We start from the raw sequence: 25,338 nt of genomic DNA on the forward strand, positions 1-25,338 counted from the left end.
AAGCAAACCAGTGTCCCTTTCCTCTCCATCTCTACTTTTTATACAGGAAGCCAAAGTAAAATTGTCTAGCTGTGTCTTTTGGTATTTACTGCTGTATTTCATAAACTACTAGGTATTTATCCAAAGAATACAAAAATACTAATTCAAAGAGATACATGCACCCCAATGTTTATAGCAGCATTATCTACAATAGCTAAATTATGGAAACAGACCAAGTCTCCATCAGCTGATGATGAATGGATAAAGAACATGTGGTTTATATATACAATGGAACATTACTCAGCCATAAAAGAGAATGAAATCTTGCTTTGCAATAATATGGATGGTGCTAGAGAATACAGTGCTAAGCAAAATAAGTCAGTCAAAGAAAGACAGATATCATATGATTTCACTGATATGTCGAATTTCAGAAACAAAGCAAACAAGCAAAGCAAATAAAGAAGATAGAGAGGCAAACCAAGTAACAGATTCTTGGCTATAGAGGACAATGGTTACAGAGGGGAGGTGGATGGGAGGATAGGTTAAATAGGAGATGGGGTTTAAGGAGTGGGCTTGTTGTGATGGGCACAGGGTGATGTATGGAAGTGTTAAATTACTATGATGTCGACCTGAAACTAATATAATACTGTATGTTAACTAACTGGAATTCAAATAAAAACTTAAAAAAAAAGAAAATGAAGATTTACATCTTTTATACTGCCTCTTCCCTTATTCTTAAAAAAAAGTTCACAATTTTTGTTTAAATTAATATTTAGTACTTTTTTATAGCTACATATATGTTTACAGAGAAATCACAGCATACTGTGATTGCTTTTCTTTTTTTCTTTTTTCTTTTATTATTTTTTAAAGATTTTATTTATTTATTTGACAGAAAGAGACACAGCGAGAGAGGGAACAGAAGCAGAGGGAGTGGGAGAGGGAGAAGCCGGCTCGATGCGGGGCTCGATCCCAGGACCTGGGATCATGACCTGAGCTGAAGGCAGACGCTTAATGACTGAGCCACCCAGTTGCCCCAGCTTTTCCTTTTTTAAAAAACAGCTTTTAGGGGTGCCTCTACAGCTCATTTGGTTGGGCATCCGACTATAGGTTTTGGCTCAGGTGTTATGGTCTCTGGGTGGTGGGATCGAGCTCCAAGTCAAGGCTCAGTGCCCAGCGTGGAGTCTGCTTTGGCATTCTCTCCCTTTCCTTCTCCCTGTCCCTATGCCCTCCCCCAACCTGCATAATGCACGTGCTCTCTCTTAAATAATAAAAAAAAAATTTAAAAATAATAAAAAATAAAACAGCTTTTAGAGTTGATAATCGCTATTTATTTATTTATTTTTGCTTGATTTTCTATGTATGTATCATCAGCATGTTTCCAGAATTTCAACAGAACTGGAAAGCTGCTCAGTAGCTTCAAACTTCTCTGATCATCTGCAATTTCTTTTTTTCTTTTTTTTCCTGTTGCATCTCTCCTAGAGCTTACTACATTCTTGCTCCAGTCTAAACTTTGTTGTTCCTTGCAGGTCTGCTGGATAGCTGTTGTACCCATGCTTTCCTTTACTCTCATCTTGGGAATTTCCTTTGCTTCTTTATTATTTTTGGATCTCATGTCTTTATCTTTCTTGGTTTTTCTCCATGTCTTGATGGAGCACATCCTGAAACTGTTTCTAAAGAAAAGGAGTACTAAGGAGGTAAAATTTTTAAGACTCTGTGATAGTTTGGCTAGGTATGCAATTCATATAGAAATGCTTTTTCATCAGATTTGAAAATATGTTTCTGTTATCTCCTAATGTTCATTGTTGCTTTGAGAAGTCACATTTTATCCTGGTTCTTACTCCTTTTCATAAGAGCCCCCCCTTTTTTTCATTCTCCTTAGAAGCTTTTAGGTCCCCTTTTCCCCACAAAACCTTAGTTGTTCTGAGGTTTTACAGTGATGTGCAAAATTGATTTTTTAAATGACTTGATCTTTTAAGTGTGAAAACTTGCATCTTTCTCTTTTTAGAACTGTTCTCCCTAAAGCCTTCTCCTTCTTTAATTCTTTCTTTAACTCCTACTGGTGGATGCTGTATTTTATTTTAAGCCTTTCACTCTTACTGTTATCATTTTTGCTTTGTGCTCTTTTTGGAATATGCAGTCAATTTTCTAACACTTTCGTTGATTTTTTTCTAATCATATATTCAATTTTCAAGAGCTCGTTTTTGTTTTCAGAAGAATCCAGAATGGTTTCATGAATGCATTATAATCTTATCTGTCTGAAGATGGTAATTGCAGTTTCTAAGATGTCTTCTCCCTACATTGTTTTATTTCCTCCAGGCTCTTTTTTCTGTTTGCTTGTTTTGCCTCTTTTCTTCAATTTGAAGTGTCTGGTGATTCTTGGCTGTCCAGTTTTAAGAGTGACTGAGATATTTTATTATGTGACAGTTTTACTAGAATGCATAGCCACCATATAGTGTGGATTGCCATGCAGCATGGTTTTCCTTCCACTTACCAACCTGGAAGATAATGCCAGATATTTTAAGTTTTGGGTACGACCACAACTCACTTCTAGATTCTTTTTCTGTACCACAGTCTAGGTTATGTTTGACAATAAACAATCTCAAATTTTCAGTAGCATACACAGTGAAAGTTTTCTCTCTCTCAAACTACATACACAATATGGTATGTACTGCTCATCGTTCTCATTTCAGGACTCAGACAAATGGAGGCTCCGTTATGAAACTTGCTTCTAGAATTGTTGAGGCAGGAAAGGGGAATATGGCAGATTGGGAACTACCTCCAAAAGCTTCTACACAAAAGTGTCCACACCATTTATACTTACATTTCATTAGCTAAAGCAAGTCACATGGCCATGCCTAATTTATTTGCCTTGAAGTAGAAGGCAACCAGAATATTTGTAACACCTATAATGGCTACCACAAAGGCATTCCACTGATGCATGTTCTATAATTTCTTTATGCTCTTTTTATTTAAATGAATTTTATAATATTTGTATCTTCCAAGAATAGGAAGTCTAAGTTCCCTTCCAGCTTCAACACTCTGGCTGTATGGGTTAAAAACTGCCACTCACCCCTCACAATTTGTTGAAAATTACTGTGTTCAATAAATATAGTAAAAATAAAAAGATTAATATTCCTTAAAAGATGGGAGCTATTTTTCTCAATAGCAGTTTCTTTTAATCAAAAAAAGAGGGCGCCTGGGTGGCTCAGTTGGTTAAGCGACTGCCTTCGGCTCAGGTCATGATCCTGGAGCCCCGGGATCGAGTCCCATATTGGGCTCCTTGCTCAGCAGGGGGTCTGCTTCTCCCTCTGACCCTCCCCCCTCTCATGTGCTCTCTCTCTCTCATTCTCTCTCTCAAATAAATAAATAAAATCTTTAAAAATAAATAAATAAAAAAAGATTCACTAGCTTGACAAACTTGTAAGACATATTTGTTTCTGTGTTGAATCACTGGCAATATTGAACAAATACTTGCATCCTTGAATTATAAATGTCTACTTGGGAGGTTTTAAATGACCAGATACCTCAACTATGTTAAATGGTATTTCTTGGTTGAAAATGAACATATATATTTTAAAATATATTTTTAAAAAATTGTAAGTTATTCTATGTTGTCACTAAAAAAATACTTCAAATATGTCAGTACCTTTTTGTCAGATAAAATTTCAAGTGCATTTATTTTATTTTGTGCTTTATGTTCAAACTTTGTTTTAATTTTATTGGTGACATTATCTTTTTTCTTTTTAAGATTTATTTATTCATTTTATTTTTTTTTAAATTTTATTATGTTATGTTAATCACCATACATTACATCATTAGTGTTTGATGTAGTGTTCTATGATTCTGTGTGGTGACATTATCTTTGTAAGCCTAGTAACACTGTAAAATCACATTGCTAAATTAGTAAGCTTTTTCCCCATCCATACTTCTTTTCCCTCAGATTCAATTTAGTAGGTTATTTTAAATCATATAATTTTATATTCTAAATCATGAAGTTGTTCAGTTTACACTAAAAATAAATTTTTATTTTCATTCTTTGTATTTGGAAATGACATTGTCTCTTGTCAGCAATCATATGAACACTTTGCTGAAACACATGTATGAAACATGTTTGAAACACATGTATGAAACATTTTTATTTTGAAAAAGAAGAACCATAATATCAAATAATGTCATATTTGCTTGTTCTTCCATGATGATTGTATAGGAAAGTTTTGGGCACTGTCCGTATAGTAGAAACAAGTAAAGAATTCATTGTTGTTATTGTAATGGAACTTGTTTTACCCTGAGTTTAATGACTCAACATATTTCTTAAAATGTCCTGCTTTTTGTCAAGAAATAGAATACTCTAGCTTTAAAGGTAGTTATTTTCATTTCACACAGACACACTGATAATTCCGCTAAGAACTCTCAAAGTATTATAACAAAGCATGTTATGGGTTCACTTGTTCTTAAAGAGCTGAGAACTATATTATGTGCCTGGGTCTTGCCACATTTGTGTATGTCACATGTCCCCTAATAGTAACTGCACTGCTGTGATTTTTTTTTTTGTAAGTAGCCATGAATAAGCTGAAAGCTTTAATGAAAGAGCAATACAGAACTGTACTATTGTACTATAAATCAAAAGCACAAGTTTTAATACACTCACTGAAAGATACGAGTAGAAGCTTCTGAAATTTGCACGCACACACACGAAATTTGTAAACCTCGTGGTGCCAAGTAACATTACAGTTTCTACTGACTTACTTAAGAGCATAATATGACTGTGTTTTATGTTACAGATTTTAAGGCACTTTAAAAATCTACTTAAAAGTAAAAATTCAGATAAATTTTAGAATCACTGAAGCATTTCTCTGAACTCCAGAATTGTTTACATTTGTAAAAAAAAAAAAAAAAGAATTTAGGGGCACCTGGGTCGCTCAGTCAGTTAAGCGTCCAGCTCTTGATCTTGGCTCAGGTCTTGATCTTAGTGTTGTGAGTTCAAGCCTTGTACTGGGCTCCATGCTGGGAGTGGAGCCTACTTAAAAAAAAAAAAAGAGAAAAGATTTAGTTTAAAAAATCACTCTTTCAGGGTGCCTGGGTGGCTCAGTTGGTTAAGCATCTGCCTTTGGCTCAGGTCATGATCCCAGGGTCCTGGAATCGAGCCCCGTATCGGGCTCCCTGCTCAGTGGGGAGCTTGCTTCTTCCTCTCCCTCTGCCTGCCACTCCCGCTGCTTGTGCTCTCTCTCTGTCAAATAAATAAATAAAAATCTTTAAAAAAAAAAAATCACTCTGTCATAGGGCTTCAGATGGGCAAGCAGCATTAGTTGTGGATAGCGGATTTGGTGTTTTGTTTTGTTTTTGCTTTTGTTTTTCCACTGAATAAAAACAAAAAGATAAGTTTGGAATCTTTAGTATTATATGTGCTGTTTGAGAGGTTCCTAATTTTTTGGCAGCTCTAAAGGGAAAGTAGACCCACTTCTCATTGATTCATCTTCTCTATACTTATCCCCATCACCAATCACTGTAATAAAGAGTGATATCATACTGTTCTCAAAGCCAAATCAGCCCCCAGCAGAAGGTGGACATTATCTGGGAGGAAAGGATCAAGTATAACTCCTCAGAAAATATGCTCTCTCTGTTTCCCCCCACCCCGCCCGCCATTTACCTTCTCCCCTTTTCCAATTATATAAGTAATATAAAATACCAGATTGTAAATCACCAGAATATTTGATTTTCTGAAATTTGTTGGTAATGTCCAATATAGTACCATGTACACATTGGTCTTACTAGGTACTTTGTAAATATAATAATGATAACTTCAATTTCAATTTATTACTTTTAAAAAAATCAAGTATGTCAAGATATTTCTCACCCATAAAGTATCTCTGTCAAAGCTGTATTTTTACAATATATATATATATATTTTTAAAGATTTTATTTATTTATTTGACAGAGAGAGACACAGCAAGAGAGGGAACACAAGCAGGGGGAGTGGGAGAGGGAGAAGCAGGCTTCCCGCCGAGCAGAGAGTCTAATGCGGGGCTCCATCCCAGGACCCTGGGATCATAACCTGAGCCGAAGGCAGACGCTTAACGACTGAGCCACCCAGGAGCCCCGTATTTTTTCAATATTTTAAATAAAAAATTAGAAACAAAGAAGTTGATAGAATTTTAACAATAAACACCATTATATCCAACATCTAGATTGTATAATTAATGTTTTCCTATACTTGTTTTTTCATATAACTCTACACCTATTATGTCTCTGTGGATCCATTAATCTTTTTGATGCATTTCAAAAGAAGTTACACACATCAGTATACTCCCCCCTAAATCTTTCATCATGCATATCATTAACTAGAGTTCACTATCTTTTTTGAGGTAAAATTGATATGTGATGAAATGCACAAATTTTACGTGTACTTTTCAATAACTTTGACAAATGTCTATACTTTTATAACCTGAACCACTCTCAAGATCTTGAATATTATCACTCTAGAAAGATCCTGTGTGTCCCTCCTCAGTCAGTCTACACACCCACCCACAGGCAACAACTATTCTAAATGTTTTTCCTACATAGGTTAGATTTGTGTGTTCTAGAAATTCGAAGAAATGGAATATGCAGTCTGTACTCTTTTTGTATAAAGCTGCTTTCACTTAGTATTGTTGGAAGACAATTTTCCCAATACTCTCAGATTGCTACATGGCTTGTGAGTGAGGCAATGGCCCTCCTTTGTTCCGGGCTTCAAGGATGTTTATATAGCAACTGCCTTGGAACATAGAGATAGTGTTTCCTTCCAGAGTAAAGGGCAAGCATGCTTACTGCCCATTATGAAAAATTCAGCTTCCCTAAGCTCAGTGTTCCTCTCTTGTAATGCAACACACTGTGTGTAGGTTTCATTTGACCTTCTTCCTGTCACCCTGTGGGAATAAGGACTTGTAGAATCATCACAAAAATGCTGATTACTTGTTACTGTTATTGCTCTGAATAATAAACTGTCCTTTGTCTTTGACTCCGTAGTACTGTGCTTTCTACTAGCATCTGTGGAATTCTAGCAGGCTAAGTTTTCACCTTGCATTTGAGGTAAAAATCAAAGACCTTTCACAGTTTTTGAGAAGTATTGTGATGTGTATACTTGTAATTCATTCCTTTTTTTACTTGGTAGTATTCTATTGTATGTACATAGCACAATTTATTTATCTGTTTTATTACTGAAGGCTAACCTGTTTTTAGTTTTTAGCTACTATGGATGAACTTGTTATAAATGTTTGCCTACAAGTCTTTGAGTGGACATGTGTTTTCAATCCTCTTGGATAAATAATTAGGAATGAAATACTGGCTTTTGGACAGGTATATATTTAATTCTGTTAGAAATTATAGAAATTGAAGTTAATCCAATGTAGATCTACCATTTTATATTCCTACCAGCAATGTATGAGAGTTCTGGTTGCTCTGTAAAATACTGACTCCAATTCAAATTTGTGAATTTTTTTCCCACATGACCAAGGAAATTCTCTGTTATCAACTGGGTGTTCTATAATCTATAACTCAACTCAATTCTGACACTATCAGCCAGGAGTTATTATCAAGTCCCACAGGTTAAGGGATCTTAGTGCCAGACTGCCCCCCCCCAGCCCACTTTAGACAGCAGTCCCAAGTCCACTTTGTCACCTGTGCTTCTGACCTAATGGCTATAGATCAGAGGTTCCAATAACCTCCTCCTTGAGTTTGATTAATTTGCTAGAGCTGCTCATATAACACAGAGAAACATTTTATTTACTAGATCACTGGTTTATTATAAAAGGACATAACCCAGGAATAGGCAGATGAAAGGGATTCAAAGGGCAAGGTATGTGGGAAGGGCATGGAGCGTCCATGATCTCTCTAGGCACATGACTCTCCCACCACTTCCACATGTTCACCAACACGGAAGCTCTCCAAACCAGACCTTTTAGGTTTTTATGGAGGTTTCATTACAAAACCTACTACACTGACCTACAATACCTACATTGACCATTGGCAATTAAATTCAATCTCTAGCCCCCTCTCCCCTCCCTGGAGCTGGGGGTGGGGTGTGGGTTGGGGCCCATTATCAACATCCCCTGCTAGAGTGGTACATTTGTTACAGTTGGTGAACCTGCACTGATACATCATAATTACCCCAAAGTCCTTAGTTTATATTATGGTTCACTCTTGATGTTCTATGGGTTTGGTCAAATGTATAACGACATCTATCCATTGTTATGGTATCATGCAGACCATTTTCATTGCCCTAAAAAATCTCCATGCTCTACCTATTTATTCCTCCTCATCTTCCACTCTCCCCAATCCCTAAAAATCACTAATTTCTTCACTGTCTCCATAGTTTTACCTTTTACACAAAGTCATATAATTGGAATCATACAGTATGTAGCCTTTTCAGATTGTCTTCTTTCACTTAGTAATATGCACCTAAGGTTCCTCCATATCTTTTCATGGCTTGATAACTCATTTCTTTTTCAGTGATTAATAATATTCTGTTGTCTGGATATACCACAGTTTATATATTTATATATTCATGTAGTGAAGGACATCTTGGGTGTTTCCACGTTTTGGCATGAATAAAGCTGCTATTACTATCCATATCCAAGTTTTTGTGTGGACATAAGTTTTCAGCTCCTTTGAGTAAATACCAAACAGCACAGTTGCTGGATCCCATGGTGAGCATATGTTTGGTTTTGTTAAAATATTTAAAACTGTCTTCCAGAGTGACTGTACCATTCTGCATTTCCCACTAGCAATGAATGAGAGGTCCTGTTGCTACGAGGAACTGTACCATATCCTCACCAGTATTTGGTGTTTTCAGTGTTTCAGGTTTTGGCCATTCTACTAGGTGTTTTAATTTGCATTTCCCTGATACCACGTGATGTTGAACATCTTTTCTAATGCATATTTGCCATCCATATATCTTGTTTGGTGAGGTGTACATTAGGTCTCTGGCCTATTTTTAAATTGGGCTGTTGGTCTTTTTTATTGAGTTTTAAGAGTTCTTTGTATATTTTGAAAAACAATTACTTTATTAGACATGTGTTTTGCGGAGCAAAAGTTTTTAATTTTAATGAAGTTTAGCTTATCAATTATTTGTTTTCTGTTTTATGCCTTTGGGGTTCTATCTGAAAGGTCATCACCATACCCAGGGTCATTAGGTTTTCTCTGGTGGTATTTTCTAGGAGTTTTATAGTTTGTGCTTTAAATTTAAGTTAGGGATTCATGCCGAGTTAATTTTTGTGAAATGCATAAGAACTGTTTGGAATCTTTTTTTTTTGCATGCAGATGTCAGTTAATCCAGCACCATTTGTTGGGATGTATTTTTTATAAGTAAGATCTAAGTGAAATATATAATCCTTTCAATTTCATGAAACATGAATATCATTGAAGCTTAGATTTGATAGGGATTTTTATTTATTTATTTTAAAAGATTTTATTTATTTATTTGACAGAGAACACAAGTAGGCCAAGCAGCAGGCAGAGGGAGAGGGGGAAGCAGGCTCTCCGCTGAGCAGGGAGCCCAATGCGGGGCTCGATCCCAGGACCCTGGGATCATGACCTGAGCCAAGGGCTGATGTTTAACTGACTGAGCCACCCAGGCACCCCGATAGGGATTTAAAAAAAAAAAAAATTATGTAGCCATCATGTATTAAATATCTCTTATTTTCAAAGAGAGGCAGTAAAATAAGATGTCCTACAATAAGAATTAATTTCCTACAATTGAATCTATCAGCTAAGAAGTTTTACAGAAAAATTTTTAAGAAGAATTAAAACAAGGAATAAAAGATGAACATACATTGAGGAGGCCTATAGCTTCAATGTTCTAAATCTTCATATTGTGATTATGGTATCGAGGGAACAATGAAACATTCTGGAGAATGCTGCACTAAGCATCATGCTATTTTTAAGGGCTTTTGGTGTCAAACATCTGGTTCTGAGTTCTGGCTCTACCATTCATCATATTTGACCTTGGGTCTCTCAGTGTCCTCATCTGAAAGAGAGAAGGTTACAGTTACTTTCTCCTCCTCCCTTCCTCTTTTCCTTTACTCCCCACCACCCTGATTCTCCTCACTTGCCTCAAATATATTTTGAGCACCTGCTGTGTCTCCGGGATGGTTTTAGGCGTGAGGATTGAAATGAAAAATTCTAATATTTCCTCTCAGGATGTTTGTAGCCTTATAAGAAAATAGACACATAATAATGCAATATAATAAGTGTTATAATGGTGATATATACCATGTATAATTGGAGCACTGGAAAAGCATGCCTGTATTTGCTCAAGAATGTCATGAAGCGTTTGAAGATGAGATAATGTTTAAACCAACTCAGTAATATGCAGACATTTGCCAAGTGGGTGTTAGAGGTAGGGTTAAGTTGGATCCAATGGGACAACAAGTGAAAGCATTCGGCACAGTGCCTGTTTGTGAATAGGTTCTTGAATCTGTTTGTTTTCTCCTGCCTCTCCCATACTTGTGTCAGAAGGTAGAGGCACAGACTGGATACTTATCAAAATAGTAGAAACTATTTATTGTAATGCTATTCAGTATGCCAAGCACTGTTTTTAGGCATTTTACACTAATTACTTGGAATCTAACAATAACTGTAGTAGATATTTTTAATTCGTGGAAGTTATTATTATCGTGGGTTGATAGATAAACTGGGGCACAACTTTTTTTTAAATATGTTTATGGTCATGCAGCTTGAGGTTGTAAGTAGTAGGATTAGGATTCAAACCCAGTATTCAAATCCAGCTTTAATCCCTGTATGCTTTTCATGATGCCTTTTTAAATGCCATCCCAGTAGCGTTGCTAGTTTTTAGTGCTGCCCTTTTCGATTTTGAAGGACAGGCCAGATGGAGGGACTTTCTAAAGGCTTCCTTTCATATTCAAGAAAAGTAGAAAAATCCCATTTTTTACTCTGTTTATGTGAAATTTAGTGATTTGACTGGGGTTCAACTAGATTTGATCTATTTCGGTAAAGGTCGGTAAACATCAACTTCTAGAGTGCCAGCACATGTCTTTCTTTTTTTTTTTTAATTCTCTTATTTGAGTATACTTGACACCACTACCATATTTCTTTTAGTTTTTGTTTTCTTAAGGAATTTGAGTTAAGTAAGAACTAAAGTCTTGCTATTCAGTAAATTGAGAAATAATACATAAAAGGAAATTTCAACATTGGCTAACATATAGTTCATTTATTTCCATTTATGTCTACAAAGACAGTGAAGTCACAGATTTTTTTTCAGAAGTGTTATAACGAAGGATAGAGATCTGTATCTATAACAAAAAGAAGAGGGGGGAGACTCACCCAATGGTAAGCAGTTTATCTGTGGTTGCACCACACTTTAGTTGTGGAGCCAAGGTTAGATCCCCACTTAGTCCAGTGATCTTTCTGATGTGTTCTTGTGGGTGCAGGATTAATTATCTTGGAGTATCTTGGCATGTAGATCAAAAGCATATAATCTTTAGGAGTCCCAGAATTGCTCATGCGTGTTGTATAATACCTCTACAACTGTATATTGTGTAATAATTAATTGTCCTTAACAAATGGTGTATTTTTCCACTACTACATTAGAGAAAAACAGTCTTTGCCTCATAAAAATGTTGAAAAGAAACAATATATTTGAATTTTCATGAAGTTTTTCGGCTCCTTAACCTACTAATATTAACTTAGTTATTCAGGAATTTTTTTTTTTTTTTAACATACCTCTATCACCCAGCTTTATTGGACTGGAATTCTTCTAATTTGATTTTTTTAAAGATTTATTTATTTTATTTTAGAGAGAGAGAGAGAACGTGAGCATGGGGGAAGGGCAGAAGGAGAGAGAGGGAGAGACTCTCAAGACTTCCTGCTGAGCAGGAGCCAGACACGGGGCTTGATTCCAGGATCCTGAGATCATGACCCAAGCCAAAACCAAGAGTCTGACACTTAACCAACTGAGCCACCCAGGCACCCCTACAATTTAATTTTTAATTATATTCTCATTATGCTGTCTTAAAAATGCAGCAAATCATTTTAAATTGTTGTTATAGTTAGAGAAAGCCAACTATCAAGATCTTGATTGACGTGTTCAAGGAATGGTAGTAAAAGAAGGGGAAAAGCCCGATTTTGGTTTTTTGAGTTGTCTCCCAAGTGACTGAGTTACAGATGGTCCTTTCTTGGTGAAGCTCTTGGACCAGTCTTGTAAAGATGTTTATATTACAGTTATAACATCACTATCCATTTTAACAGTGAATTGTTATATGGGGCAAGTAATAATTTAGAGCAGGTGATATGTATGACTCCTGAAGTGTTTTTTGCAAAATCAATTCCTTCTTTCATCTTTCAGGTTAGTTTTAAGAATCTCTTGCTAAGACTATAATAGTTTCCTTGTAACAGGCACCCCCACACAGATTGCTCATATCCCCCACACATCCACAGTATTGCCAAGGAAGTTAAATTTTTTAAACCATACATTTGATCTTCCTACTTCTAAAAGCCAGGGAAAAAATTCAAGCAGATTTTTATTTCAGACACAATAAAATGCTTGGGATGGCAATTAAAATTTTCCATTATCTGGCTTTAACCAGCATTTTCCACTTCATTTTTGTTCACCCCCTTAATAATACCCTTAAACTAAGCCTCTGGTTATCACAGACATGTATTAACTATACTGCAGCACAAGCATGTGGTTGAACTGTTAGCTCAGTTTGTATTACTATCTTCTGTCCCCATTAAAGTCTCTCTTCATGGGGACGCCTGTGTGGCTCAGTTGGTTAGGCGACTGCCTTCGGCTCAGGTCATGATGCCGGAGTCCCTGGATCGAGTCCCACATCGGGCTCCCTGCTCAGCGGGGAGTCTGCTTCTCCCTCTGACCCTCCCTCCTCTCATGCTCTCTCTCTCTCAAATAAATAAATAAAAATCTTTAATAAAAAAAAATCTGTCTTCATGTACTCAAAAATGTACATCTTGTGTAAAAGTTTCAGTAATGCCTCCACCCAATATAGGCCTCTCCTTGGTATTTCCCTTAGCTCTGGGTAATTTTCTTATATTTCGTTTTTCTTCCTTCATCTTCTTTGTTATCTCTCCCTTTTAGATTAATCCTCTGTACTTCTGAAATATTCACTCATGTATTTCATTTTGGGGGGTCCATTTATTCTATCCCCTGAGTGATTTTCTAACCTTTTACTTCCAACCCATTTGATTTCAACTATCATTTTTGACTTTATGAGAGTGCTTTTTTAATTCTCTGGTTGTGGTTTTTTGTTTTATTGATGTTATATTGTTTCAGATATCTCTGGAGATACTAATTACATGGTGCATGAAATTTCTTTTGTTTCCTCATTTATCTTGACCTTTTTTTACTATGCTGCATGTTTTGTGATTCTTGGTTGACCCTGCAGCTATATGAATGAAGGATAAGAATGAGAGATAGGAATGATTGAAGGTTGACTGGGAAGGGGACAGCTCCTGTACCAACAAACTCTAAATTACCAGAGTAAATAAGAATTTGTGTGTAGGATCCATTATTTCAACAGTTGCCCAGATACTTCCTTCAGTGTCTTAGAAAACAGCCTTATAATATTTGCATCGGGTTAATTTTGGCTGTTTTCATGTGTATAGGTGGGTATAGGGAGGGGAGGATAAAATGGGCATCTAGTCCATTTACAAACCTTCCATTAATCCCCTTGGTTTCAAGCCCACCTCGTTCTCTTGCTCTTCATTGTACATATTGAGACTCAACACAGTCTCTGGGTTCTGTTAGGAATATTGGATTCTACTTCTGCTGTAGCCTCTTTTATTAGTTTATAGGGTGTGGCTCCTTCAATTTAATTAATCAGCCAGCTCTCTCTCTTTTTCTTTTTTTAGTAATGTCTACACCCAACATGGGGTTCGAATTCACAACCCCAAGATCAAGAGTCGCATACTCTTCCGACAGCCAGCCTGGCACCCCACTCAGCTCTCTAACTTCCAGAAATTTCTTGAATTCTGCTTTCTGTTGATGGCACCCCTCTTTTTTGGGGGGCAGAGGGAGAGGCTCTTTCTTTTTTTAAGGTGGGGGCAGAAGGAGAGAGAATCTTAAGCAGGCTCCATACCCAGCATGGAGCCCGACCCAGGGCTTGATCTCACAGCCTTGAGTTCATGACCTGAGCTGAAATCAAGAGTCAGACACTTAACCGACTGAGCCACCTAGGTGCCCTGATGGCACTTCTCTTATTTCTCTTCTTTCTTATGAATCTATTTCTCTTTATTATTTTACTGTCATTTTGATGGCTTTTAAAGAATAACATGAGGCATGTGTTTGATCACCCTGCTATCTTGAACTGGAAGTCAGCTTAAGCTTCCTAAGGAGAAACAAAGACAAAACTGTAGCAACACTTCAGAGCCTTCCCAATCTAGTTGCAAAGAAATAGCATGTGCCAAGAGAGATAAGTAATCCTATTACTAACTGGAAGGTGGGATAGAAGTACTTGACAAATGGACCGTTCTCATCTGTCTCCATATTACTGCCATTCTTTGCAAGTCATTTAAAAATGATTGGGAGGAGGAGAGGGAGTATAGTGAGGAAATCGAAAGCCAGTATTTTTCTAATTCTGAAATAAATTTGAGCAACAATGCATTTAAAAATTTGGAATAAAAGGAAGTGGGAGAAAAGGGAGCCTTATTTGATTAGAGGAAGAAGAACATGAATAAAAAGTGTCAGATGAATTAACTTAATATGAACACATTCAAAATTGGCGTCTTCTTATTGTAAGTGCCTGATATCTTAGTAGGCATGTCAGCAGCTTCTTCTAAATGCTTCTTCTTTCCTTTGTTCATTTATTCATTCAATAACTGTGATTCTGTCCTATAGAGAATAAACTTCTGTTTTGTCCAAACAAATGTCACAGATGACATATAAGCCCAAACACCAAAGTCTTGCCTTATGAAGGTCTTATATGTAGGTCAAGGAAAAATCTACATAAATCTGCATTCTTGGTTCACCATGGGCAGAATTTGATGGATTGTTTGGCATCTCAATGAGGATGATTAGAGAATATGGGTATAAGGAAGAACAAGGAATGGAGTTAGAAAATAACGCTATTACCATGAAACATTATAATCCTATAAGTATTTTCTTTATTCCACATGTACTATACACAGTGTCACCTTGACATGAAAAATATGAGAATTTATTTTATGTAGTAGAGGTAGGAGCCTAAAAATTTGACTTTGCATGAGTAATTCACTTAAGTCCTTCAAGTTCAGTTCGCCTTTTTTTTTTTTCAAGTGGGAGTTGGATTAAATAACCCTTAAGGATCTTACTATTGCTAAGTCTAGAATTCTTTTAAGTACACACTGAATGATATCTGTTTGCAGGCATTTTGCTAAATAAGCCCTTTGGGAAATACTAAGATATATATCAAAATCCCTGGCCTTCAGGAGAAGATAAAGCCAAAAGAGCAAATAAAAAGTAAGGCCTGCACAAGTATCTGCATTACACAGCAGTATATTGTGAAAATTATACAGAAGAATCAATTAAGTGAAAGAGGAGAGAATTTACAACTTGCAGCAGTTGAGGATGATTACATAAAGGATCATTTGAACTGGTCTGGAATCTTGAGTAAGATTTTGATAGAGAGCTCTGACTAGGAGCGTGCATCCCCACCAGCATAAGCTGGAGTGCAGAGATGAGAAAACATAAAGTGTGTTCAAGGAAGTACAAGTCGGCCAGCTTTATTAATTGGAGGAATTGTGATTTACAGTAATGGGAAAAGAAGTGGAAAGTATAACTAGAGGATTATGAATGGTCTCAACCTACAGTCTAGGAGAGATATTGTAGAATGTTGAGACAGGAGACTAGTAGGGTAAGATTTATTCTGAGAGAATGTGTAGATATGGAAGATGCTATGAAGTAGGGAGGAGACTTGGTGCTGAAATACCAATAAGGAAACCATTATGGTTAACCAGGTAGGAGATAGTTAGGGCCTGAAGTAGGGCAGTGGCAATCCAATGAAATGGTTGGGGCAGATAATAGAGATTATGAAGTAAGAATTCACAAGATTCAGTGAACAGTTTGGGTATAACTAAGGATTGGAATCAGTGTGACTAGAAAAATGGAGGCACCTTTAATAAAAATTGTTGAGTCAAGGGGAGAAGTTGATTTTTGTGAAGAAAGAATAGAGAATTCCCCATCTTTTAACAAATCTTTCCCACCTATGTAGCAGCAATTTTGATATAGTAACAAAGATAACAATATTCTCTGTGAATCCTTATCTGTTTCTTGCAAAGCCATCATAATTTCTTAGGGGTATTATTGTTTCTTGTCAATAATTCTTGTCAATTAGTATGAATCTAAATTGCCTTATGTACTAATTTGGGGAAGGAGCAATACAAGATAGAATTTAAAAAAATATTCTTTAAGAATACCATGAGAAATAGCCAGAACTTCGTGGTCCATAAGAGTAGAATTTAACTTTAGATTTGGAGAAGCAATTCACTTATAAATGATACCTGTCAAAAACTGTAATAATAGAAAATGAAGTACACCCATATACCAGGAAATGTGAAGACATAAGTGATAGAATTTTTATTACAGAAACAAAACATAAGAACATATGATAGCTCTAATTAAAACTGTTGTCCCTTCATTCTCTTAATTGCTATAGCTGACTTGTGTATGCTCCACTTCATCTGATTTGGTAATCTGCATTTTCTTGAGTAGGAAGTGAGAAATGAAAGCAAAAGAACTATTTATAATTAGTGAGGAGAAAGCTTCGGAGAAAAAAAAAAGATTTTAAAATATTAAATAAAGCTTTAAAAACAATTTTTTTTTTTAAATTTTAAGGAGTATAGGCAGTTGTGATCCGCCCCCCCGCCCGACTTCTGCATAGCATCAGACAGCAAAAAAGGTGCTGCCAAATTGCAGACTTCCACATGAAGGATTTTTTTTTTTTTTAAAGATTTTATTTATTTATTTGACAGAGAGAGACAGTGAGAGAGGGAACACAAGCAGGGGGAGTGGGAGAGGGAGAAGCGGGCTTCCTGCTGAGCAGGGAGCCTGATGTGGGACTCGATCCCAGGACCCTGGGATAATGACCTGAGCTGAAGGCAGACGCATCACGACTGAGCCACCCAGGCGCCCCCACATGAAGAATTTTGAAGCATCAGTTGACTGGTTAAAAACCCTGTTTTCATGTGTCATATTACTTTCACCATGAATAGTCTCCTTTAGTCTTGAATTTTGAAGTGTTGTTTTTATTTGTTCCATATAATTATTTGGTTGTATGTAGTTATTCAGCTGCCTTTAGAGTCATGGACTTGGAAGGAGTAAAGACTTTGTGGTCCAGTATTTCCCTAAGTATGCTTGACAACTGTAGTCATAAAGAAAGGGCTCTGGGATCAATTTGGTCAGGAAATTGCCGGGTTAAATAAACACAGTCAAACAAGATTTTCATTTAGGTGGCGGAGGGGAGGGGTATAGAATCTCAGAGACTTTAATATGCTAATGTGACTCAACTAAGGAGAAACACAAGATAGAGCATTTCACAAACTTATTTGACCACAGAATCCTTTGTTCAGGGAGTCTTTCTCGGAACCATTGTGCCATAGAACACATGTGGGGAAACTCAAATCCCTTAAATTTATGGATAAACAGAAAAGAGTTGGAATGGTTGTTTACTTAAAGAAATGGACTTGACCTAGGGGTTCCCATCATATTTAGTTTTGCTTCCTTTTGCCCCCAAATTCATAAAAGTCTTTGAAAACTATATGATATTCCAAATTAGACCCATAAAATACACAAAGGTGTTTTAAGAAATAAAACTAATGATTTAATTATTTTTAGTATATTTTGAATTGGCATATTGACTTTGATGAAAAGAGTTAGATCAAAAGAGCCAATTAATATTTGTAACCAAGGTTACACTTTTGCAATCAGGAAACTTTTTTTTCCCACAAAAATCAACCATCTTTCAAATTAGAAAATCTGTTTCACAAACAATGAATCATGGAACACTACATCAAAAACTAATGATGTAATATATGGTGATTAACATAATAAAATTCAGTTAAAAAAAGAAAAAGAAAATCTTTGTCCTTTCAAATTATGATAATGTGTATACCAACAAGCTTTGCCACTTTCCAAAAAAAAGAACTGAAGAAAATGACTTTATGATTTGCTGTCTGCTGTGTCAAACCCCATCTCTATATAAATACACATGTATCTTTTAAAAAACTTATTTATAGGGGCATCTGGGTGTCATCTGCCTTTTGCTCAGGTCCTGATCCCGGGGTCCTGGGATTGAGCCCTGCATGGAGCTCCCTGCTCCATGAGGAGCCGGCTTCTCCTTCTCCCTTTGCCTGCTGCTCCCCCTGCTTGTGCTCGCTCTCTCTCTCTCTCTCTCTCTGTGGCAAATAAATAAAATCTTAAAAAAAAAACCTTATTTATATAGATGGCATTATGGTAAATAGGCTGTTCTTTGCCCTATATATTTTTACTCAATGGTATTACATGTTTATTTTTTCACATTAATACCTGTAGATCTTTCTAAAAATTATGTTTTTTTATTGACGTATACTTGACCCATACTGTTACATTAGCTTCAGGTGCACAGCGTAGTGATTGGCCAAGTTTATACATTATGCTGTGTTCACCACAAGTGTAGCGCCCATCGTTCCCATACAATGAAAGTGCTATTACACTTTCATTGACTATATTCCTTATGACTTTTCATCCTTGTGGTTTATTCTTTCCATAACTGGAAGTGTGTACCTCCCACTGCTTTTCATCCATTTTGCCCCGACCATCAGTTTGTTCTCTGTATTTATGGATCTATTTCTGCTTTGTTTGTTTTGTTTTTTAGATTCCACATATAAGTGAAATCATACAGTTTTGTCTTTCTCTGACTCATTTCATTTAGGATAATACTCTCTAGTTCCGTCCATGTCACAAATGGCAAGACATGTAGATCTTCCTTTAATGGCTCAATAATATTACATTATATAGCTGTACTGTAATTTGTGTAATCAGTTTTCCATTGATAGGGTAGTTGTAGTTTTTTTTTTAATTTTTTTATTGTTATGTTAATCCCCATACATTACATCATTAGTTTTAGATGTAGTGTTCCATGGTTCATTGTTTGTGCATAACACCCAGTGCTCCATGCGGACCGTGCCCTCCTCAGTACCCATCACCAGGCTAACCCATCCTCCCACCCCCCTCCCCTCTAGAACCCTCAGTTTGTTTTTCAGAGTCCATCATCTCTCATGGTTCGTCTACCCCTCCGATTTCCCCCCCTTCATTCTTTGCCTCCTGCTACCTTCTTCTTTTTTTTTTTTCTTAACATATATTGCATTATTTGTTTCAGAGGTACAGATCTGAGATTCAACAGTCTTGCACAATTCACAGCACTTACCTGAGCACATACCCTCCCCAGTGTCTATCACCCAGTCACCCCATCCCTCCCACCCCACCCCCCACTCCAGCAACCCTCAGTTTGTTTCCTGAGATTAAGAATTCCTCATATCAGTGAGGTCATATGATACATGTCTTTCTCTGTTTGACTTATTTCGCTTAGCATAATACCCTCCAGTTCGGTAGTTGTAGTTTTTTTTTTAACAGACAGTGCTGTAGTGAATTTTGATATAGGTCTTCTTTTGCTTTTGTTTTTGAACCTTTGTGTGTGAGTATGTCTGTAGGAGAGTCCTTGGCATGGAATTGCTGGGTCAAATAATATGCACATTAAAATTTTTGTAAGTATTGCCAAATTGCTTTTAAAATGGTATTAGTTTATCTTCCATTGCAGCAGTGTAACAGGAAATTTGAAAATGGTATAAGTTTTACTGAACTTAAAAGAGACTTTATACCTAATAATGGATAGTAATGAATATCTTCCTATATTAATTTTTAAATCATAGAGAAAACTTTAAAGTATTGATAATCATGATTTCTCTTTCTCTCTGTCCCTCCCCTGTTCTTTACAGAGCAAATTATTCATGGAAGGATTTAGAAGCCTAAAAGAAGGAGAACCAGTGGAATTCACATTTAAAAAATCTTCCAAAGGCCTTGAATCAATACGGGTAACTGGACCTGGTGGGAACCCCTGTTTAGGAAGTGAAAGAAGACCCAAAGGGAAGACACTACAAAAAAGAAAACCAAAGGGAGATAGGTAATCATTTACTTTGTTAGTTTATGAGTTTATTGTACTTGGGAAAAAATTCTGAAAATCTTTTTCATTTTTATTATATTGGACTTAATATAATTTAACCAAAGTAAAAAAAATGCCACCATTGTGTAGTTGAATAAACTTTATCAGGAATATAGGCTATCAGGATGCCTGGGTGGCTCAGTCGATTAAGTGGCTGACTTCTGCTCAGTCATGATCCCGGGGTCCTGGGATCCAGTCCCATGGTGGGCTCCCTGCTCAATGGGGAGCCTGCTTCTCCCTCTGCCTGCCACTCCCCCTGCTTGTGCTCTCTCTCTTTCTCTCTCTGACAAATAAATAAAAAAAAAATAAGTAAATAAATAAAATCTTTAAAACAAAAAAGAATATGAGCTATCTTGCAATTTGAACTCTACACTATTTCCACCAGATTGTTCTGAGATCACAAATGAGGAGTCAGGATTCCCAACAGACAGTGCTATTCCTCTGTACATCTTAACACCTCACCTGTTTTTTTCAAATGAAAATGCCTTTATTGTTTTGTCTGTTTTTAAAAGATAACTGATGTATAAAAAAATTCAAACAATATAAAAAATTATAAAGTCAGGAAAAAAATCACTTGAAATCCTAACTAAGGTGGGACTCATAATATATATGCAGTATTTTAAAACTTGAATTTTTTTTCATTTAACAGTATATCAAGGAACATTTCATATCAATCATTAGCACCTGCATAAATTCCCACTGTGTGAATATACCAGAATTTACTTATTTTTTTTTAAAGATTTTATTTATTTATTTGATAGAGAGAGACACAGCGAGAGAGGGAACACAAGCAGGGGGAGTGGGAGAGGGAGAAGCAGGCTTCCCGCAGAGCAGGGAGCCCGATGCGGGGCTCGATCCCAGGACCCTGGGTTCGTGACCGGAGCCGAAGGCAGACGCTTAACGACTAAGCCACCTAGGCGCCCCGAAAATTTATTTTTTGAATGCACCAGAATTTAAACAGTGCTGAAGTAATTTGTTAAAATTAAGCTATTTTGAATATTTTGACCTTTTCAGTAGTACCACAGTGGGAATCTGTATATGTATGTTTTTGAAAAATTATCTGATTATATCCTTGGGATAAATACTGAAAAATCTGGGTCAAAAACAAGGCATTTAAAAATTTTTGGTATCTATGTCCAAACTGTTCTCCAGAAATGATTAGGGCCAATATACAACCCCTTCAAAAAGGACTGTTCATAGAATGATGTCATTTTATTTTTAAGATTTTTATTATTTTTTTAAGTAATCTCTGCACCCAACCTAAGGTTCGAATTTACAATCCCAAGATCAAGAGTCACATGCTCTACCAACTGAGCCAGCCAGGCTCCCCTTAAATATACATTTTTTTTGGCATAAGTTTATTTTTTTAAAAGGCATATAGACAATAAACAAAGTAAACAATCAGATCTTACTTCTACCCAGCATTATCTGTCCTAGAACTGTTCCATTAAGTTCCAGTCTCTAAACATCTTAAATTTCAATAATCGTTCTCTTCATCAGAGTCCATGACTTTTCTTCTGTTAAATTTAACTGTGGTTTTCTTTTCTGTTTGTTGGCTTACTTTTTCAAGGATTTCTATTAAACCTTGTTCTGATACCTTCCCACTCACTTGTCCATATCTTGCCATCTGTATGAGGTAATTCTCTACTGCTTTAGTTTTTTCGGGCTTTTACAAGTGCTAAGTTACTGAAGCGGGCCCGGTCTGACTGATCCAGGACTTGGGCTAAGATACTGTTTCTCATTTCTGCTTCCCTGTGCTTTGCCTCCGTTGTGCTGCATGGCCAGGATCCCGGTGCTTCGCCCGCAGTCTGGCCGGCCTCTGCTTCCTCAGAGCCTCCAGCCCCTCCTCCGCCGTGCTGCGGCGGTCCGGGGTTGGTTAGCCGTGGCCACGCTCCGAGGGCTCTCCCTTAAATATACATTTTTGAATGTTTTTTCAATTTATTTTATTTTTTAAGATTTTATTTATTTATTTGAGAGACAGAGACAGAGATATGAGAGAGAGAGCACAAGCAAGGAGGAGAGGGAGAAAGAAGCAGGCTGCCGGCGAGCAGGAAACCTGATGCGGAGCTTGATCCCAGGACCCTGAGATCGTGACCTGAGCCAAAGGCAGATGCTTAACTGACTGAGCCACCCAGTCACCCCTGAATTTTTTTTTTAAGTGGGCTCCATACCCAATATGGGGCTTGAACTCAGAACCCTGAGATCAAGAGTCACATGCTCTACCAGCCGAGCTAGCCAGGCAACCCTGAATGATGTCATTTTAAAAATCTTTTCCAGGGCACTTGGGTGGCTCGGTTGATTGGGTGTCTGACTCTTGATTTTGGTTCAGGGTCATGGGATTGAGCCCCGCATCAGGCTCTGTGCTCAGTGGGGAGTCTGCTGGAGATTCTCTCTTTCCCTTTCCCTCTGCCTTTCCCCCTGCTCATGCATACGCTTTTTTTTGTCTCTCTCTCTCTCAAATAAATAAATAAATATAAATAAATCTTTAAAAAAATCTTTTCCAATGACATAGGTTAAGAGATACAGCTCACTTTTTTTCCTTTGCATCCTTTGATTAGATTAGAGGTCAAATATATTTTTATGTCAATTTTCATTTTTTTCTTCCATGAATTACATGTTTCTTGTCCTTTGCTCATGTTTCTATCAAGGTGTTCATTTGCTGTTATTGATTTGGAAGTTCGCTGTTTAGGAAAGAACTCTGTTTTCTTCTTTCCCACTCTGAAAAATCCAGTTCTTCCCTACTGTTTTTCTCTTGTGTATCTGCTTTACTTTTACACAGCACTTGGTTTCTGACACCAAAAGTATGGAGATTTTTACCCCCACACCAAACTGTTCTCCACAACACCAGCTGGATGTCCTACAATTTCACTCAATTCTGAGGCAGTTTCATTAATGCAAAGAGATAATGGTGGTTCAGATTGGGATGGTAGCAGTAGAGGTGAGCAACAAAAATCCTGACATTGTGAAGGTAGAGACAACAGGATTTACTATTGGATCAGATGTGGGCTGTGAGAGAAAGTGAATATTCAGGATGATTCCAAGGTTTGTTTGGCCTGAGCAGCCAGAAGGCTGGAGGGATCATTTACCAAGAGGGAGAAGACTAGGGAAGGAGCAGGAAATCGGAAGTATGGTGTCAGATATGTATAAGCTGGAGATTTATAGTAGACATTCAAACGGGAAAATAGATATGGCAGATGGATACATGAGTATGGAGTTCCAGGGCTATAGACAAAAACTTGACAATAGTCAACAGAAAGATATTTACAGTCTTAAGACTGAACGAAATCACTGTCAGAGTGAGTACACATGGAAAAGAGAAAACAACCCAGCCCTGGGGCACTCCAGCACTTAGGGAGCAGGAAGAGTAGGAGGAATAGCAAAAGGCATTAGGTTAGAAGGAGGGAAATGGGAAAATCAAGAGGATTTTGTCTCAGAAGTCAAGGAAAGAAGTATTTCAAGAAGGAAAGGGTCTCTGGTGTTGGAAATGGTGCTGATGGTGAAATGATTAAGATGACCACCAGGACTTGAGCATTTAGCAACAAGGAAGTCACTGGTGAAGTTGACAAGCTCAGATTCAGTGGACTGTTGGGAGTAAAAGTCTAAGCGGGTTGTGTTCAACAGAAGGAAAGGAGAGGAAGTGGAGACAGCAAGTATAGACAATTTTTTGAGTTTCCTATAAATGAGAGCAGAAAAATGAAGCAGCAGCTGAGGAGGCAAAGAACATATAGCCTGCTAATGTGTCAGTGGGAATGGTCCAGTAGAAAGGGAAGATTGAGCATGCAGGAAAGAGGAGGACAATTGCTGGAATGATTTCCTTGCTTGGGAGAGAAGGTTTGGAGATTTAAAAAGAAAGAAGGTATGAAATAGGAAATTAAGGGGTGCCTGTGTGTCTCAGTAGGTTAAGTGTCTGACTCTTGGTTTCGGCTCAGGTCATGATCTCATGGGTTGTGAGATCGAGCCCCATGTCAGGCTCCATGCTCATTAGGGAGTCTGCTTAACAGTTCTCTTCCTCTGCCTCTCCCTCAACTCAGGTGTGCACACTCTCCCCCCACCCCGTCTCAATAAATACGTAAGTCTTTAAAAATTTTTTGAAATAGGAAATTAAAAGAGTTAGGGCATTGTGGAGAAAAGGTAGAATTCCAGGCTATACCAAAAACCCACTGACGATTAGTGGACATGAATTTAAAGTAGTGTCAGTCAGTATGATTGTTTTTTCTCCAGCCATTGGCGACTTCATGGCTATAACTGTGAAATAGAAAGATGGATTTAATTAGAGTTGGGGCTTTCCTAGCTGAGAATAACAAAGGGAGAGAAGCGAGGGCACTGATGATGTATGCAAGGGAGCAGTTGTAATGATGGATTATGCAGTATAAACTAGGTGAGGAGTGAAGACAGAAAAAGTGGCAGGCTTGTGGTGTGTGGGTTACAGATGGGGTTCTAAAATTGCTGCAGTTGGGGTGCTAGAAAGAATGAGAGGGTATAAGTTGGTGGTGATCAGAGGGTGAATAACTCCTTCAAGATCTCTTGTTTGTTGTGTGTCTTACTGCGATGAAAGCTTTTACACAATTTGGTATCTAATGATTTCCAACTACATAGTTCACGACGTTTATAATTTTTGTCACTAGCATTAGCAATTCCAGTTTTCTGTGTGCCACCGTTTTTGTAAAGTGACAGAGACAAACTGCAATAAAATAATCAAATAAGCAGCACAGAGGCTCTTGTATAGAAACTGAAACAGAGAGAGAGCAGGATGTGGCAGTGTTAACTGACGTTCGGAAGAGTCTCCAAGGCACTGATTTGCTCCCTAAATAAAGACCTCAGAGACCTTTGGTAACTTTCTTGGTTTCTTCTATGATTATTAACTATGTCTACTTCTGGAGAAAGCCTTAATAATGAGAATAAAATTGTGCTTTGATCCAGATTTTCATGTTTATTAGCTTAGTTATGTAAAATATCCTCAAAAATCTTAAAACATTCTGGATTTTCTAGTCACTTCCCATTATCTATTTTTGTTGCATTTTTTCCTTAAGAATTTTTTTATTTCAAAGAACCAGCTCTTGGATTAATTTCTGTTACGCTGTTTTCTCTTAATATTTTGTGTGATTCTTCTTACTATTTCCTTCCATTTTACTTTTTAAGTTTTTAATTTTTAAAAATTTTAAGTAGGCTCTAAGCCCAATGT

The 25,338-nt window shown here is 37.1% G+C and overlaps 1 protein-coding gene and 1 pseudogene across 2 annotated transcripts in view; one reads left to right on the top strand and one right to left on the bottom strand.

Annotated features, from left to right (window-relative positions):
• The window catches only part of LIN28B (lin-28 homolog B), a 129,564-nt gene that overhangs the window by 52,514 nt on the left and 51,712 nt on the right, over positions 1-25,338 (top strand). For both annotated transcript variants that reach the window (XM_054505478.1, XM_045866045.1), the window contains exon 3: positions 19,933-20,117. In XM_054505478.1, coding sequence (XP_054361453.1) covers positions 19,933-20,117 — 185 coding nt within the window. The remainder of the gene's footprint in view (positions 1-19,932; positions 20,118-25,338) is intronic.
• The window catches only part of LOC123837123 (programmed cell death protein 5-like), a 44,044-nt pseudogene continuing 40,319 nt past the window's right edge, over positions 21,614-25,338 (bottom strand).

This window comes from Mirounga angustirostris, unplaced genomic scaffold (assembly GCF_029215605.1).
Source record: "Mirounga angustirostris isolate CCGP_5_RB_7025 unplaced genomic scaffold, mMirAng1.0.hap1 SCAF_8, whole genome shotgun sequence".
Classification (NCBI taxonomy): Eukaryota; Metazoa; Chordata; class Mammalia; order Carnivora; family Phocidae; genus Mirounga; species Mirounga angustirostris.